General features: G+C 42.7%; 1 protein-coding gene across 2 annotated transcripts in view; it reads right to left on the bottom strand.

Moving 5' to 3' along the window:
* The window catches only part of adck1 (aarF domain containing kinase 1), a 321,537-nt gene that overhangs the window by 34,145 nt on the left and 272,599 nt on the right, over positions 1 to 14,793 (bottom strand). For both annotated transcript variants that reach the window (XM_050061967.1, XM_050061966.1), the window contains exon 11: positions 4,647 to 4,840. In XM_050061967.1, coding sequence (XP_049917924.1) covers positions 4,647 to 4,840 — 194 coding nt within the window. The remainder of the gene's footprint in view (positions 1 to 4,646; positions 4,841 to 14,793) is intronic.

Here is a 14,793-nt window from a genome sequence, read left to right as displayed (position 1 = left end):
TTCTGCATGCATTAGAAGTGGAATGAAGTTGATGCGGTCAAGTTTGTGCTGTTAGTACATGTTAAAGTAAAAACTTGTCACTTCCTGTTACCACCGGGGGGCGCTATGAGTAAGGTAGGATATTAACATATCGGGGCGTTCGGGGCGGAGCCATCATCATGTCCAGCAAGTTTGAAGCTGCTGAGATCAAGTATGTGGGCGGGAGAGCCGTTCGAAATTTGATGGCAAGAAAACGAAAAGTCGACAAAATTTGTCACGCCCTAGCGGCCACGTCCCTTGACATAGAGAAAAGCTTTTAATATCTTTTGATCACCATGTTATCAGGATGATCTGTACCAACTTTGATGTCGATAGGACGAAATCCCTAGGACAAGTTCGTTCAAATGTGAGTTGTGGAAATCGGCCTAACGAAAAAATTCAAAACAAAATGGCCGACTTCCTGTTGAGACTTTTGTGCGTACATGTGTGTACCAAATTTCGTTTGTCTACGACAAACTAACCCCAATGGGGAGGGTATTTTGAAAATTTGTAGGGGGTGCTATTTTGGCATTTCGCACCGACCATGTGCAACCGCCCAAAAATATCGAATTTCGGATGTGGCCGGACGAATATGGACAGTTAGAAGCATTTTCAAACTTGGGAAAGGGGCGAAATTGGGGCACGAAATGTCGCAACAATAATAATCATAATAAACAGCGCGATTTCAATAGGGTCCTCCGCGGACGACTTTGTCGTCGCTCGGGCCCTAATAATAAACAGTGCGATTTCAATAGGGTCCTCCGCGATAATGACTAAAGCACTGAGTTTGTGTCACATAGTTGTTACGGTTCCAGGCTAATTAACAGGGCGGCCGGGCGCCGTGGGTGCTCAGCGGAGAGGGAGACCTCCGTGTTTGAGACGGGAGTGGGTGGTGGGCAGTGTTGGGCAGTAGCGTCAATACAGTAGCGGACGTTTGTAGTTTAACTACATTTCTCAGTAGCTTGGTGGTAGCGTCGCTGTTTTCTGAATGAAGTAACTTCTCAGTAGTTAAGCTCTTTTATTGATCACTTAGCGCAATAGCGTCCACACAAGCTACATTTCCAAAATCATTTCTGAAGCTCAAACGAGGCGGGGATTTCTGTTATGGACTGAAATAAAACTGTCACTGCTACCACACAGAGTCACTTCCGCACGTTCCAAACGACCCCCACTCCGAAATTGATTTTCAAGTCCATATCGAGTTTCCTGCATCAAACACTGCCGCCTGCTCTCCGGCCGCACTCGCACAATTCTGAAACTCGTTGTACTACAAAAGCTTGAAATGAACGTGCAACTCATTGTTTTTTATTGAAAATATGTCACTGTCTTCATTTATTATGTATAATTTCACTAGCAGGAAACACATTTAAAAGGAGACGCTTGTCAAGTCTTTTTACGCGCGCCGTCCATGGTGCTGAAATCCCCGCTGCAGCCGCCGCTCTCTGCTGACAGCAGACCGGGGGAGAAAAAAAAGACATTTCTTTGCTCTGTGCTTTCAGAAAATAACCAGGGTTAGGGTGAGAAAGACCAACGGTCTGTACAGCAGTCCCACCATGTTTGCCAGGGCATATCAGGCTGTGTGATTACGCACAAAGATTGGTTTAACGCATTGGAGCAATTTCATACAATTTCGGACATTTAACGTGATAAACTAATTTCAATTCAACATGGTCATTTGCTTAGAGGATTCAGCTGAAGCATAATGAGTGTTATATGCCAGATGAAGTATTTGCTTGTTTTGTGGTTAATACTGCACATAATCCATTTGACCCCATCATGAATGGGATTTATATTCGTTCCTGCAGACAGAGGCAAAAGGATCAATGCGCAGACTGCGTTTCCTTTGCATCCGTCTCGTTCATTCAAACTTTGTAAACAGGGTTGGGATTTGTAGGGGACATGTGTATGCTGCTCACTATAAAATGTGTTTACTAAAATGTGTTTACTAGCCTCATTTCTAGTCAAAACAAATCTCTTTATACTTAAAAATACTTGTTTCAAGCAAATTTTCACTTGAAATAAGTATGAAAATCTGCCCATGGAGCAAGTTTTTTTTTTTTTTTTTTTTGCTTGCAATAAGAAAAAAAAACTTGCTCCATGGACAGATTTTTTTTCTACTTATTTCAAGTGAAAATTTTCCTGAAACAAGTGAAAATTGTCTAAAAACAAGTTACTTTTTAGGTGATGAGTCTTATTTCAATTGTAATGAGATTTGTTTTGACTAGAAATAAATATTCTTGGTAAGATTTTGAGTTTTTGCAGTGTACATACACATACATACACGCATGTACGTTTTTGACCATGTTGTGACTGTTTGAAGCAGGTCTTCATTCTTGCTGTTGTGGTTTGAGTCGTGTTGGGAGTTAGTGCAGCTCACTGTTCAATAAACAATTGAACTTAACTTTTTTACCTGCCTATCTGTTTGACTGACAGTTTTATTGATCAGTAAGATAACACTGACTTGGCACGAAGTTGGTTCAATTTAGTAAAAAGCTTGGATGTAGTTGCACTAGTTACTTTCATTTTGCTGTAGCTTAGCTTGCTACATTTCTGAGGGTGATAGCTTTGATGTAGTGAAGCTTCATTTAATATTAGAGTAACTAGTAGCTTAGCTCACTACACTTTCCAAGTAGCTTGCCCAACACTGGTGGCGGGAGGTCCGAGGCTTCCAGCGAGAGGAGAGGGAGGAATATAACAAAATAAGATAAAATAGGAAAAACCTGTCTCCCTCTTTTATTTAATTTTCAGCATTTAATCAAGGCGGAGGCTGGCAGCAGGAGGTCCGAGGCTTCCAGCGAGGGGAGCGGTAGAAAAAAACGCGTTTGCATCTGTTATAGCGCCACCTAGTGGAGTTTCTCGCAATTTTTCATGTGATAGGTCTGTGTCCTACTCTACATGTACTCTATAAATTTCACAGCACTTAGTACAATAGTTCAGCTGATATAAAAGTTTGTTTTTTATCTTGTAATAAGCCATGCCCACTTCAACCAGTCATGACCACCTTCAATATATGGCATCAGGAATGGCCCTACATCATACCCACCAAATTTCATAAAAATAAGTGTAGCCGTGATATAAACTTCCCATGTTTATAGCGCCCCCTAGTAGACAATGTCCACCAACTTTGGATCACACCCTCACAGTCACATACTAACCTGAGATCTCTGCTTTGGTTTTGATAGCTTTTAATTTGACAAAGATACGGAACAGATTGCATTTTTATAGCTAGCTACAAAAATTTGTTCATTAATAATTTGCACATTTTTTGACCGGGCAGAATTCTTTTGATAACTTTAGATCAGGTCCATCTTCTGAGTCTCAAAAACAATAGGGTTCCCAGCACCGCTGGTCCTGGGAAACGTGTCTGCTTGCATACGCGTTCACCAGGCCCCGTGGGTTTGGACCCCTAACTAGAATTACTGTCTTGCAGTTGTAAGCCTCCATGAGCCAGTCAAGCTGCACTTCCAGTTTCCATCGATATCTGTGAAAACATAGATGCTTCACACATATCAAGCACAGAAGATCTATACAATCAGTACAGTTTCAAGGTGGACACCCAAGGATTAGAGTCACCAATTCAGTATCTGACCAAATGTCTCCCTTCCTCTTTCTGAGTTCCGATGTTAAATAATGGTAAGAAAAGTGTCTTTGCAAAACATTATGTAAAGATGACCTTTGACCTTTTGGATATAAAATGTAATTACTTAATCATTATAGCCTGTAAGACATTTGTGTGAAATACATACCTTTTTGATATATTGCGGTCAGAGGAATGAGACAGACACAAATTCACAGTGACCATGGCTTTGACTACCAAAATCTGCTCAGTTCATCATTGAGTCCAAGTAAACCTTTGTAAAAAATCTTAAGAAATGACCTCAAGGTGTTCTTAAGCTATCGCTTTCACCAGAATGAGATGGATGCCAGGTCACACTGACCTTGTCCGTTGACCACCAACATCTCATCAGTTCATTTTTGAGTCCAAGTGAACATTTGTGCCAAATTTGAACAAATTCCCTCAAGGTCTCCTTGAGATATCAGGTTCATGAGAATTAGAAAGATGCAAGGTCACGGTACCTTTGACCAATGACATCTATTCAGTTAATTGATGTGTTCAAGTGAGCATTTGTGCTAAATTTGACAAAATACCCCCACTGTGTTCTTGAGATATTGCTTTCATGGGAATGAGACGGATGCAAGGTCCCAGTGACCTCGACCTTTGACCACTAGAATCTATTCAGTTCATTGTGTAGTCCAAGTGAGCGTTTGTGTCAAAGTTGAAAAAATTCCCTCCTGGTGTTGAGATGTCTATTTCACAAGATTGAGAAAGACGAGGTCACAGTGACCTTGACCGTTGACCTATGACCACCGAAATCCAATCACTTTATTGTTGAGTCAAAGTGGATGTTTGTGCAAAATTTGGAGAAATTTCCCCAGGGTATTCTGAAGATATCATGTTCACTAGAATGAGACAGACAGATGTACAGACTAACAGACAGATGGAGAGATGGACAGACAGACAACCGGAAAACATAATGCCTCCAACCACAGCTGTCACCGGCACAGGGGAATAATAACAACTACATAAAAATGCATGAGTACAAAAGTATGCGTCCAATCTTTCTGACCTGGCCATGGCACGTATGCAGCAGCGGGACATGTTGATGAAAGACGAGGAGGAGGCTCTGGTCTGTAGGGTGGTCTCAATGCCCCTTAGCAGGTCATTGGTTTTAAGCAGCAATAGCATCTGTCGGGGCACACGATTCAACAGCTCGCTGATCTGGGGCAGGTATAGGGCTGCATTGGTTCGTATCTCAACGTCCTGCCAAGGGAGAAAGACAGGAAGACAAGCTATGTCTTTACTGGTTAGATTGCATACAAGTCAGAGGCCCTGTACACCCTTACTGATGTTTTCACTGATTGTGAGTGAGTAGATCTCTTTTGGGTGGATGCACAAGGCCAACTTCATTGACTCTTCAAATTCCATTGGGGCAGGACAACCTACTGTTTGCTTTTGTGCTTTATATTGCTATATAGTGTGATGAGTTTGTGTGTTGATGGATGATCAGTGTGGGGAGCTCAGAGTCTGAAAAGAATTCTCTAATTCTGTCATAATTCTAGCTTACAGGAGGGGGGAAGCACAGGAAACTTTTAAAATATACAATTTTAATTCAACTGTAACGGGTATGGTTTGGACCCAAAAACAGTACAACAGAAAACGGGAACAGTTGGTAATGACTTTTATTGTCACCACAGCAAACAGGGAGCGGAGCAGAATGAGTCAATGCAGTGCACAGTTCGTTCTTCGGGCGGAGTGCCCTCACACAGTCTCTGAGGCTGCAGAACCGAGGGGAAGCACCTGAGCCCCCGGACCCGAACAGTTCAGTTCTCTCACAGCGTGACGTGAAGGAAAGGAGCTTACTTCAGCCGCTGATGACGGAGCGAGGAGTCCGTAGCCTGAAGAACCAGCCGATCGTGCAGAGGTGCAGATGAAGAGAGAGCAGAGGAGCAGTCGAAGGGGGGTCGAGGGGGTCAAAGCCAGGTGAGCAGTCCGCGGAGGCAGAACACGTGGTCAGAGACAGAAGGCAGGTGAGTTTACCAGAAGGCAGGCGAGGAGAGCAGGTCGGGGACCGGCAGAGTCGGCAACGGTTGATCAGGCAGGTGAAGAATGCTGGAAAGTCTCGCATAATGCTGAAGAACAATCTAGCAACTGGTGAGTGTGGGACTGAGGCTTTTATGCTGGCTTGATTGCTGGGGATGAGCTGCAGGTGTGGGTGATCAGGAGAGTGAGAGCAGAGGGAGGGAGAGTGGAAAATCACTGCAGCAGAGTGACAGGAGGGGAATGGGAGACAGAGACTGTGACATAAACAATGTTAATAATGCCTGACAATCAGATTAAGATTGTCATTATGTTAAACTTTATTCAGTCTAACATCATGTGCATGTTTTGAGGGGTGGAGGGTTGTTTTATCAATCAGGCAAAACAACTGTAAAGAGTGAAGGCGTTGTCATGGCAGTTAATGAGTTTCATGCAGTTGAGGGAGAGACAAGCTGTGAGACCAGGCAGATTGAGATGGCTTTAAGATGTCTCTAACTCCTCCCTTTAATTCCCAAACCGTGGGTCTAATCGTCAGTTGTCTGATGTTGTCTGATCATACCAGCAGAGAGATACACTTGTCCCGAATGCAGACATATAGTTTTAATGTTTGTGGAGTCAAAAATGCGATCTTGGTCGCAAGTTAAAGATGTGTTGGCCCTCATTGTTTCTTCAAAGATCGTCATGAGGTTTTGTGTCATGTCACTTTTGAGCGCTTATAAAATCCAAATAGTTCGAGTAATGACAAAGTTATTCAGAATATTTGTTCAGCAGGGGTTGAGCTGTCATGTGTGCGAGTTTGAAGCCAATACGATAAACGGTGTAAGAGGAGATATTTTTTGAAGAAGAGCATTTTTGAAAAACGACATCTTACTTTGAAAGGGCAAATAGCTCACTTCCTGTTGGATTTAGGTCAGGGGTGTCAGTACATGAGTTGTAGGTCTCGATGAGACGAACAAGCCAGTTTTGATCTTTCTACGACATTCCTACGGGTCGGAGCAGCCATTTTAGTGTGTCTAGGTGGCGCTAGAGAGCCCATATTGGCACTTCAGGGGTTAATTTTTTCATTTATCAAATTTTTCGCCAGTCCTGACATGCGCGCCAATTTTGGTGAGTTTTTGAGCAGGTTTAGGGGGTCAAATTCTGGTTCAAACAGACGGCGGGAGAAAGGAGAAAGAAAAATTAAAGCTGCAAGCAGCGTTGGACGGGACCTCGCAATCGCGCCCGTTTCGGCCCCCAGCTTATGTCGTCATTGTGAATTATTTAGAAATATGAAACATATTGCCACAAACATCAGAAAATCCTTACAGAGCTGAAAGTTTTCATGTTTGAATGCTTTCTGTAGCTGTTGGTATGTATAAGTGATGTCACAATATGCAAATTAGATGAGTGAATTTTTTCCCATCAGATTCCTCTTCCTTTATTTTGAGGATGAGACAACAAAAACAAAACAAAAGAAATCTACTGTGTAAATATGTTCAAAATGCTGTTTTACTGAGATTTATGAAATCCAATATGGCTGCCGCATAATGACGCCACAGTATGCAAATTAGATGAGTTAATTTACTCCCATGACAAACTTTGGGTCATGATGAATAGTTTTGTCATTTACAGTATGCCTTTATCTCTCACCACTTTCAAGCCACAGTCTTTTGAAATGTTGAAATGAAAATGGAATATTTTCCTCAATAAACTCTGGCACCTAAAGGGTTAAAATGGAGATTGTGCCCCTGTCATGTCTGCATGTAAGATTTAGACACGCACACACATCATGTTTCTGTGAGTTTGTGTGTGACAGCGGTTGCCATGGTAATTAAGGTAGTGCACCTAGCAGAAGAGCAGAGAGAGACAGACAGAACACAGAGAGACCTGTTTTAGTGGAGATTTAACTCCTCGAACAAGTTCTTCCCATACCCAAACCGTTGGCCATTCATCAAAATAAGGTAATGGTGAGAGAGATAAAGTTATACAGAAGATCTGTTTAGCAGCAGTTGAGCGGTCACGTGTGCCTGTTTGAAGCCGATACGATAAACGGTGTAGGAGGAGATGTTTTTTTTAAGAGCACGTTTGAGGGCAAATCTTACTTTGAAAGGGCAAATAGCTCACTTCCTGTTGGATTTAGGTCAGGGGTGTCAACGTGTGATTTTTAGGTCTTGATGAGATGAACACGGCAGTTTTGGTTTCATGTTTATAGGACGTTCCTACGGGCCGCAGCTGCCATTTTAGTACGCCTAGGTGGCGCTAGAGAGCCCATTTTGGCACTTTAGGGGTTAATTTTTTTATTTTTCGCCAGGTGTGACATGCGTGCTATTTTTGGTGAGTTTTTGAGCATGTTTAGGGGGTCAAATTCCAGTTCAAAGGGGCGGCGGAAGAAAGAATAAAGCATAGCAGTCCTCTGCCTTTGGGCTCGGCCCCTAATAAAGAATAATAAATAATAATATGCTCTGTGAGCAGTCCTCTGCCTTCGGGCTCGGTCCCTGATAAAACATAATAATAATAATAATAAACGCAGCCTTCGGGCTCGGTCCCTAATAATTAAAGCTGCAAGCAGCAATGATCGGGCCCTCGCTCCCCCATGCAACCGTGGGGGCCTGAGGCACACAGGGGCTGTGGCGCGAAGCGAGAAGGGAGAAAAAACCTGGCAGGAGCGAAAAAACGCAATGTTTCGTTCATCCACCAGGTGGTGCTACGAGCATAACCAGATGTGGCCAGATGCGTTCAGGGGTGGACCCTCATCACACATGTGAAACTTCAAGCAAATCAGACTATGCATGAAGGATTTATACCAAGTTGATGTTCCGTGGCGAAGGATGCAACATGACAGGACACATGTGTCACTGTGGAGATTCATCAACTTCATCGTCATGTGGCCACAAAATGAAGTTGATCAGGTCAGGAGCTTGAGGTTGGTGTTTGTCAGTGTAAAAGATGGCATTTCTTGTTTCCACAAGGGGGCGCCATGAGCAAGATTGCCTACGAGCATATGGAGGGGTTGAGGGCGGGGCTCTTATCATGTACAGAAATTTTGAAGCAGTTTGGATGAATTATGTGGGAGAGACAGCTGCTTGAATATGTATGGCGATGGATAAAAAATGGCAGCACCATAGCAGCCACGCCCTTTGACCTACAGACATGCAGAGTACAACTTTTAATCAGCATGGTCTCTGGATGATCTGTAAAAAATTTGAAGTCGATTGGATGAAATCCCTAGGACTAGTTTGTTAAAATACAACATGTGGAAATCACGCCAAATGACAAGTCAAAATCAAAATGGCCGACTTCCTGTTTGGACTAAACCATTGGTGCCAGAGACTTTTATGTGCGTCTGGACAACATATACATATGTATCAATTTTCATGTTCCAAAAAAACCCTATGGGGAGGGGTTTTTGAAAAATACAAGGGGGCGCTATAGAGGCATTTTGTTCCCCCCATGGGTGACGCCCATATCAAATGCAAGAGCTCGCCATTCTTGACCTGTGTATCCATTTTCATGAGGAGATGAGGTTGCTGAAGCCATCAAAAAGCCAAATGTATTTGGTGGCGAGGGAGGCGCCATAGTAGCCACGCCCCATGACATACAGAAAAGCTTTTAATAACTTTTGATTAGCATGGTCTCAGGGTGATCTGTATTAACTCTGAAGTTGATTGGACAAAATCTGTAGGAGGAGTTTGTCAAAATACAAGGTGTCGAAATCAATCAATCGCCACCAAAATGAAAAGTTTAAATCAAAATGGCCGACTTCCTGTTTGGAGTAGACCATTGGTGGCGGAGACTTTTTTGTGCGTCTGGGCAACATACACATATGTACCAATTTTCATCTTACTGCTCCAAAAAAAAAACCTATGGGGAGGGGTTTTTGAAAATTTCAAGGGGGTGCTATAGACGCATTTTGTCCCCCCCATGGGCGGGGCCCCTATGGGATGCAAGAGCTCGCTATTCTTGACCTGTGTAGCAATTTTCATGAGGACATGAGATCGCTGAAGCCATCAAAAAGCCAAACGTATTTAGTGGCGAGGGATCGATAGTCGCCACGCCGCCACATGGACACCATTAGATGGAGCTTCACAGCGTTCATAAGGTAGCTTCACCAACTTGTTCTGCATGCATTAGAAGTGGAATGAAGTTGATGCGGTCAGGTTTGTGTCATTAGTACATGTTAAAGTAAAAACTGGTCACTTCCTGTTACCACCGGGGGGCGCTATGAGTAAGGTGGGATATTAACATATCGGGGCGTTCAGGGCGGAGCCATCATCATGACCAGCAAGTTTGAAGCTGCAGAGATCAAGTATGTGGGCGTGAGGTCCGTTCTAAATTCGATGGCGAGAAAACGAAAAGTCGGCAAAGTTTGTCACGCCCTAGCGGCCACGCCCCTTCACATAGTGTAAAGCTTTTAATATCTTTTGATAAGCATGTTCTCAGGATGTTCTGTAGCAACTTTGAAGTTAATCGGACGAAATCCTTAGGAGGAGTTTGTTCAAACATGTCAAAAATTCAAATCAAAATGGCCGACTTTTTTTTTTTTTGACCACGTTTGAGATGGATCTGGTCAATTCTGTAAGAGATGTACATTAAAGTCTAAAACATGACATTTCCTGTTGCCAGTAGGGGGCGCTATATTTATCTCTAATTATTGACATGTAGATGTGTTCAGGACGGGACTGTCATCAATCCTGTGAAGTTTGGGCAAGATTGGACCATGTATGCTGGAGTTATAAACTACTTTCTGTTTAGTGGCGAGACCCCTAACTTTGACACCATCCCACGGTCACACGCATTGACGAAAACTCAAGCTTTTGATAACTTTTCATCTTCAAGGTCTTGGGATGGGACAGACCAAGGTTTGAAGTCAATCGGATGAAATCTCTAGGACTAGTTCGTTCATTTAGAACCCCTGCAAATGGCCAAAAATGCATCAAAATTGCACAGTAAATTCAAAATGGCCGACTTCCTGTTGGGTTTAGAGCATGCCTCCAAGAGGCTTTTTTGTACGTCTCTGGGCGTTACATAAGCCTGCTGAGTTTCATACATGTAGGTTAAACTAGCTTCAGGGGCTGTTTTCTCAAACTTTTGTAGGGGGCGCTACTGAGCCATTTTTTGGAACCCGCACACGAGACCCTTAAAATATCAAATATTTCAACAGTTCTGAGATGTGTGCAAAGTTTCACAAGTTTTCGGGTATGTTAAGCCTCCCAAAAAGGCAATTCATTTGGAGGAAGAAGAATAATAATAATAAAAAATCCTTGCATTTCAATAGGGTCCTCGTACCGCTAGGTGCTCGGGCCCTAATAATAAAAAATCCTTGCATTTCAATAGGGTCCTCGAACCGCTAGGTGCTCGGGCCCTAATTAAAGCTGCAAGCAGTGCTGAACGGGCCCTCACAGTCCACGCGCGTCGGGGCATGCTGCCGTCAGGGGGCGTGCACCTAGATCTTGACAGCTGTAATAAATTAAAAAATAAACGTTATCTTTTTACATTTCCAGTATACAGGTAGACACCCAACCCAAGTATGTATTTTTCCAAAAAGTAGAAGCTGAATACATGCCCAATAGTTCAAGGTCTTCTGACTCTTTGAAAGTTGACATGGTGTCTCTAGCTCAAAGTATGAGGGACAAGAAGAGGTTGAAAGTCAATGAGTTTTGAAGAGGATTTGAAGATTTTCCAATTTACTTCCATTCACACTAATTAGACTACCACCAGAGCACCACCTATTGGCCAATTTGCACCGAATTTTGCACAAACCCTCATCGGGCCATGCAACACAATTAGCAAAAGTGACTGTATTTGGTCAAGATATGAAAGACTGTTGAAGACACACTGGACTTTTGAAAACATTGTGCAGGAATTTGTTGTTTTATATTTTGGCCGTTTTTTGGACGATCAAAATTCTTTTAATAACTTTTTGTCAGGAGGGTTGAAAGATGCTACATGCAAAGTTTGGTGCAAATCGGTCAAATCGCCTAGGAGGAGTTTGAAAAAGTATGTTTTTCATTTGTCGCAATTTAGCGAATGGAAAGTTACCGCAAAAGTGGGCGTGGCTTACACCACACATTTCAGCGGAATTCAGAGAACACGTAAATAGAAGGTTTAACAATGTGCGACATATTATGTGGAAGTTATTAGCCAAAAATGCTTTTGCATTGAAAATAGTGCCACCTGCTGGTCATTTTTGGTGTGTGAGTTACAGGGGCCAGTCTATACCACCCCTATCAATTTTATTTGCATGAGTGTTATGGTGTTGGCACAGTGCCAAATATTAAATTAGACGGCCACCAGATCACCACCTAGTGGCGGATCGGTAAGTCCTAAATTCTTTTAATAACATTTTGTTGGGAGGGTCCACAGATGCTGTGTGCAAAGTTTCATGCCAATCAGGAGTTCGAAAAAGTAGGTTTGCGACATTTTGCGAATTTGCGAAAAAAAAAAAAAACGGTAGGCGGAAATGGGCGTGGCCTATACCACAAGATTCAGCACAATTCACTGAACGCGTGGATATAAGGTTTTTGAATGTGCGACAAAGTATATGGGAGTTATGAGCCAAAACGCACTTTCCTTAATAATAGCGCCACCTAGTGGTGGAAATTCAGGACAACAATAGATTACAAAATTTTTCACCAGGTGTGACTTATATTCCAAGTTCCAAGAGTTTTGGGGTATGTTCAGGCAGTGAAAAATGCAATCATATGGGCGGAAGAACAAAAAAATATACGTATATATATAAATAATCGGGAGAAAAACAATAGGGACCTCGCAGGTCTCCTGCTCGGGCCCTAATAATAATAAAAAATCCCTGCATTTCAATAGGGTCCTCGCACCGCTAGGTCCTCGGGCCCTAATAATAATAAACAGCGCGATTACAATAGGGCCCTACGTGGACGACTTCGTCGTCGCTCGGGCCCTAATAAAGAATAAACACAGCAAAAACAATAGGGTCCTCGCCTTCGGGCTCGGTCCCTAATAAACGCACCAAAAACAATGGGGACTTTGTCCTTCAACCGAGGTCCCTAATAAGTACAACACTAGAATCGCTGAACATATCAAAGATGGGGATGGTGACTAGTAGTGATGATATCTGGCACCAGGCATCAATAATGTGAACAAGTCTGGGTCAAAATTTAGTATATAGCGGGACCATGCATGTAACACTACAGAGCTTTTAATTTGAAACTAGAACTTCAATTTGAAACAGGCAGCTTTAGGTCACAGACTTTTCATGTAACAGCGCTGGTCCCACTGTCGTGGTCCAGACCAAAAATTAATGTAAATCCATGTTAAAATGAAGAGGAGTACACTTAAACATAGTCACACAGCAGAAGGGACCTGCTTTCTCTGGAGCTGTGTCCACTGATAAAGCTATTTTTTGCTTGTTTTCACACAACCCTCTCCCATTTAAATCCAGTCAGGGATATATTTCCCTGCATGACTGATGGAGGCTGTGCAGCCATTGGCCACTATCGGAATCAAATTTCACAGATAACGGTAGTTTGTAAAACTTCGTATTGGTGCTGTTACCAAAAGGAGTAACTTGTTATTGTGGCAGCACCAGTTCAGACATTGTAATACGTAATAATCACTTTCGAATTTCGATATTCGATGAGAACAGAAGGTTGCAGTCCTAAAAAGAGACAGACAGCTAGTTAACATTCTAACGCAGATAAACTCTGTCTCTGTTCTTTGTCTCTGTGTCATGCCCAACGGAAGTGATGTGACCACACAACACTGAGGCAGCAAACAAACAGCATTTAGAAGTTCAGAAAGTCCAGTGTGACTCCTGAAGCTGGACAGAGCAGCCGGTGAGCGAACCATTAATCCCGATTGTCAAATAACATCCATGTGGCAGGCATCAAAGCCCGCTCTAAGCCTTGTAATATTATTAATAGAGAAATGACCACCAGTGGTGAAGCAGTGAACCATAAGAAAAATGTATTGGCCCAGCATTTCTGGAGAGAAGTTGCTTTCTGAACGGGAATAAATTAGAGCCAGGATTTCTTGAAGCCAGCATCTAACAGCCTTCAATAGTGCTGGATATTGTAGTGCTTCCTCACTGTCTTTATCCTGTAGTCATGGTAGATGCCACTTGGGTCTTCCTGTAAATTGCTCAATATAAATGTGACTCTCCTTCCTGTATAGGCGGTGAGCATTGCCCTTAAATATAATTAGCAAATGCAGAACGGTTTCGTCCCTTGGTTACTTCACACGTCTCTAAATTTAATCTTTATTTAATTGAAAAAACAAACAAAAAAAATAGTTATCAGGTTAAAGATATAAACCCCCAACATAATACTCGAGCCCGCCGAGCCCAAATAAAAGGGGTCTGCTGAGTCCTTCTTTGGGAATAACAATTAGTAGCAATTATAGTAGGTTGGTTAGTGGGATTCACAGCTGTCAGCAGGGCACATAGAAGGCGACAGTGCTGTAATTTGCATTTGAATGCTTCAATGAGGACATATTATATTGTGAGTGGTGCGATAATAGGCCATGTAAAAGGCAAAGGGAATGGGATTGGGGGGATGGGGAGGTATATGCGCCACTGATTCTACTTTTCTTCTCAGTGTAATAGAGAGTTGGCAGGATGATTTCATACAGAAGACATTAGAAAATGGGGGAAGAATGTCAGAATCTAGTGTATGATCTGCTATCACTGATGCAATTTTTACTCTTCACCGTCCGTAGGATCGCGCTGTTTATTATTATTATTATTATTCTGACATTTCGTGTCCCAATTTCGCCCCTTTCCCAAATTTCAAAATGCTTCTAACTTTCCACATTCTTCCGGCCGGATCCGAAATATGATATTTTTGGCCCATGCACATGGTCGACACGAAATAGTTTGTCGTAGGCAAACGAAATTTGGTACACACGTGTTCGTTGCGCCGATTTCCACAACTTCAATTTGAATGAATTTGTCCTAGGGATTTCGTCCTATCGACTTCAAAGTTGCTAAAGATCATCCTGAGAACATGCTGGTCAAAAGTTATTAAAAGCTTTTCTCTGTGTCAAGGGGCGTGGCCACTAGGACGTGACAAATTTTGGCGACTTTTCGTTTTCTTGCCATCGAATTTCGAATGCCTCTCCCACCCACATACTTGATCTCAGTAGCTTCAAACTTGCTGGACATGATGATGGCTCCGCCCCGATCGCCCGATATGTTAATATCCCACCTTACTCATAGCGCCCCC

This window comes from Epinephelus moara, chromosome 14, assembly GCF_006386435.1.
Source record: "Epinephelus moara isolate mb chromosome 14, YSFRI_EMoa_1.0, whole genome shotgun sequence".
NCBI classification, from domain to species: domain Eukaryota; kingdom Metazoa; phylum Chordata; class Actinopteri; order Perciformes; family Serranidae; genus Epinephelus; species Epinephelus moara.
This window is presented reverse-complemented; position numbering and strand designations above follow the sequence as displayed.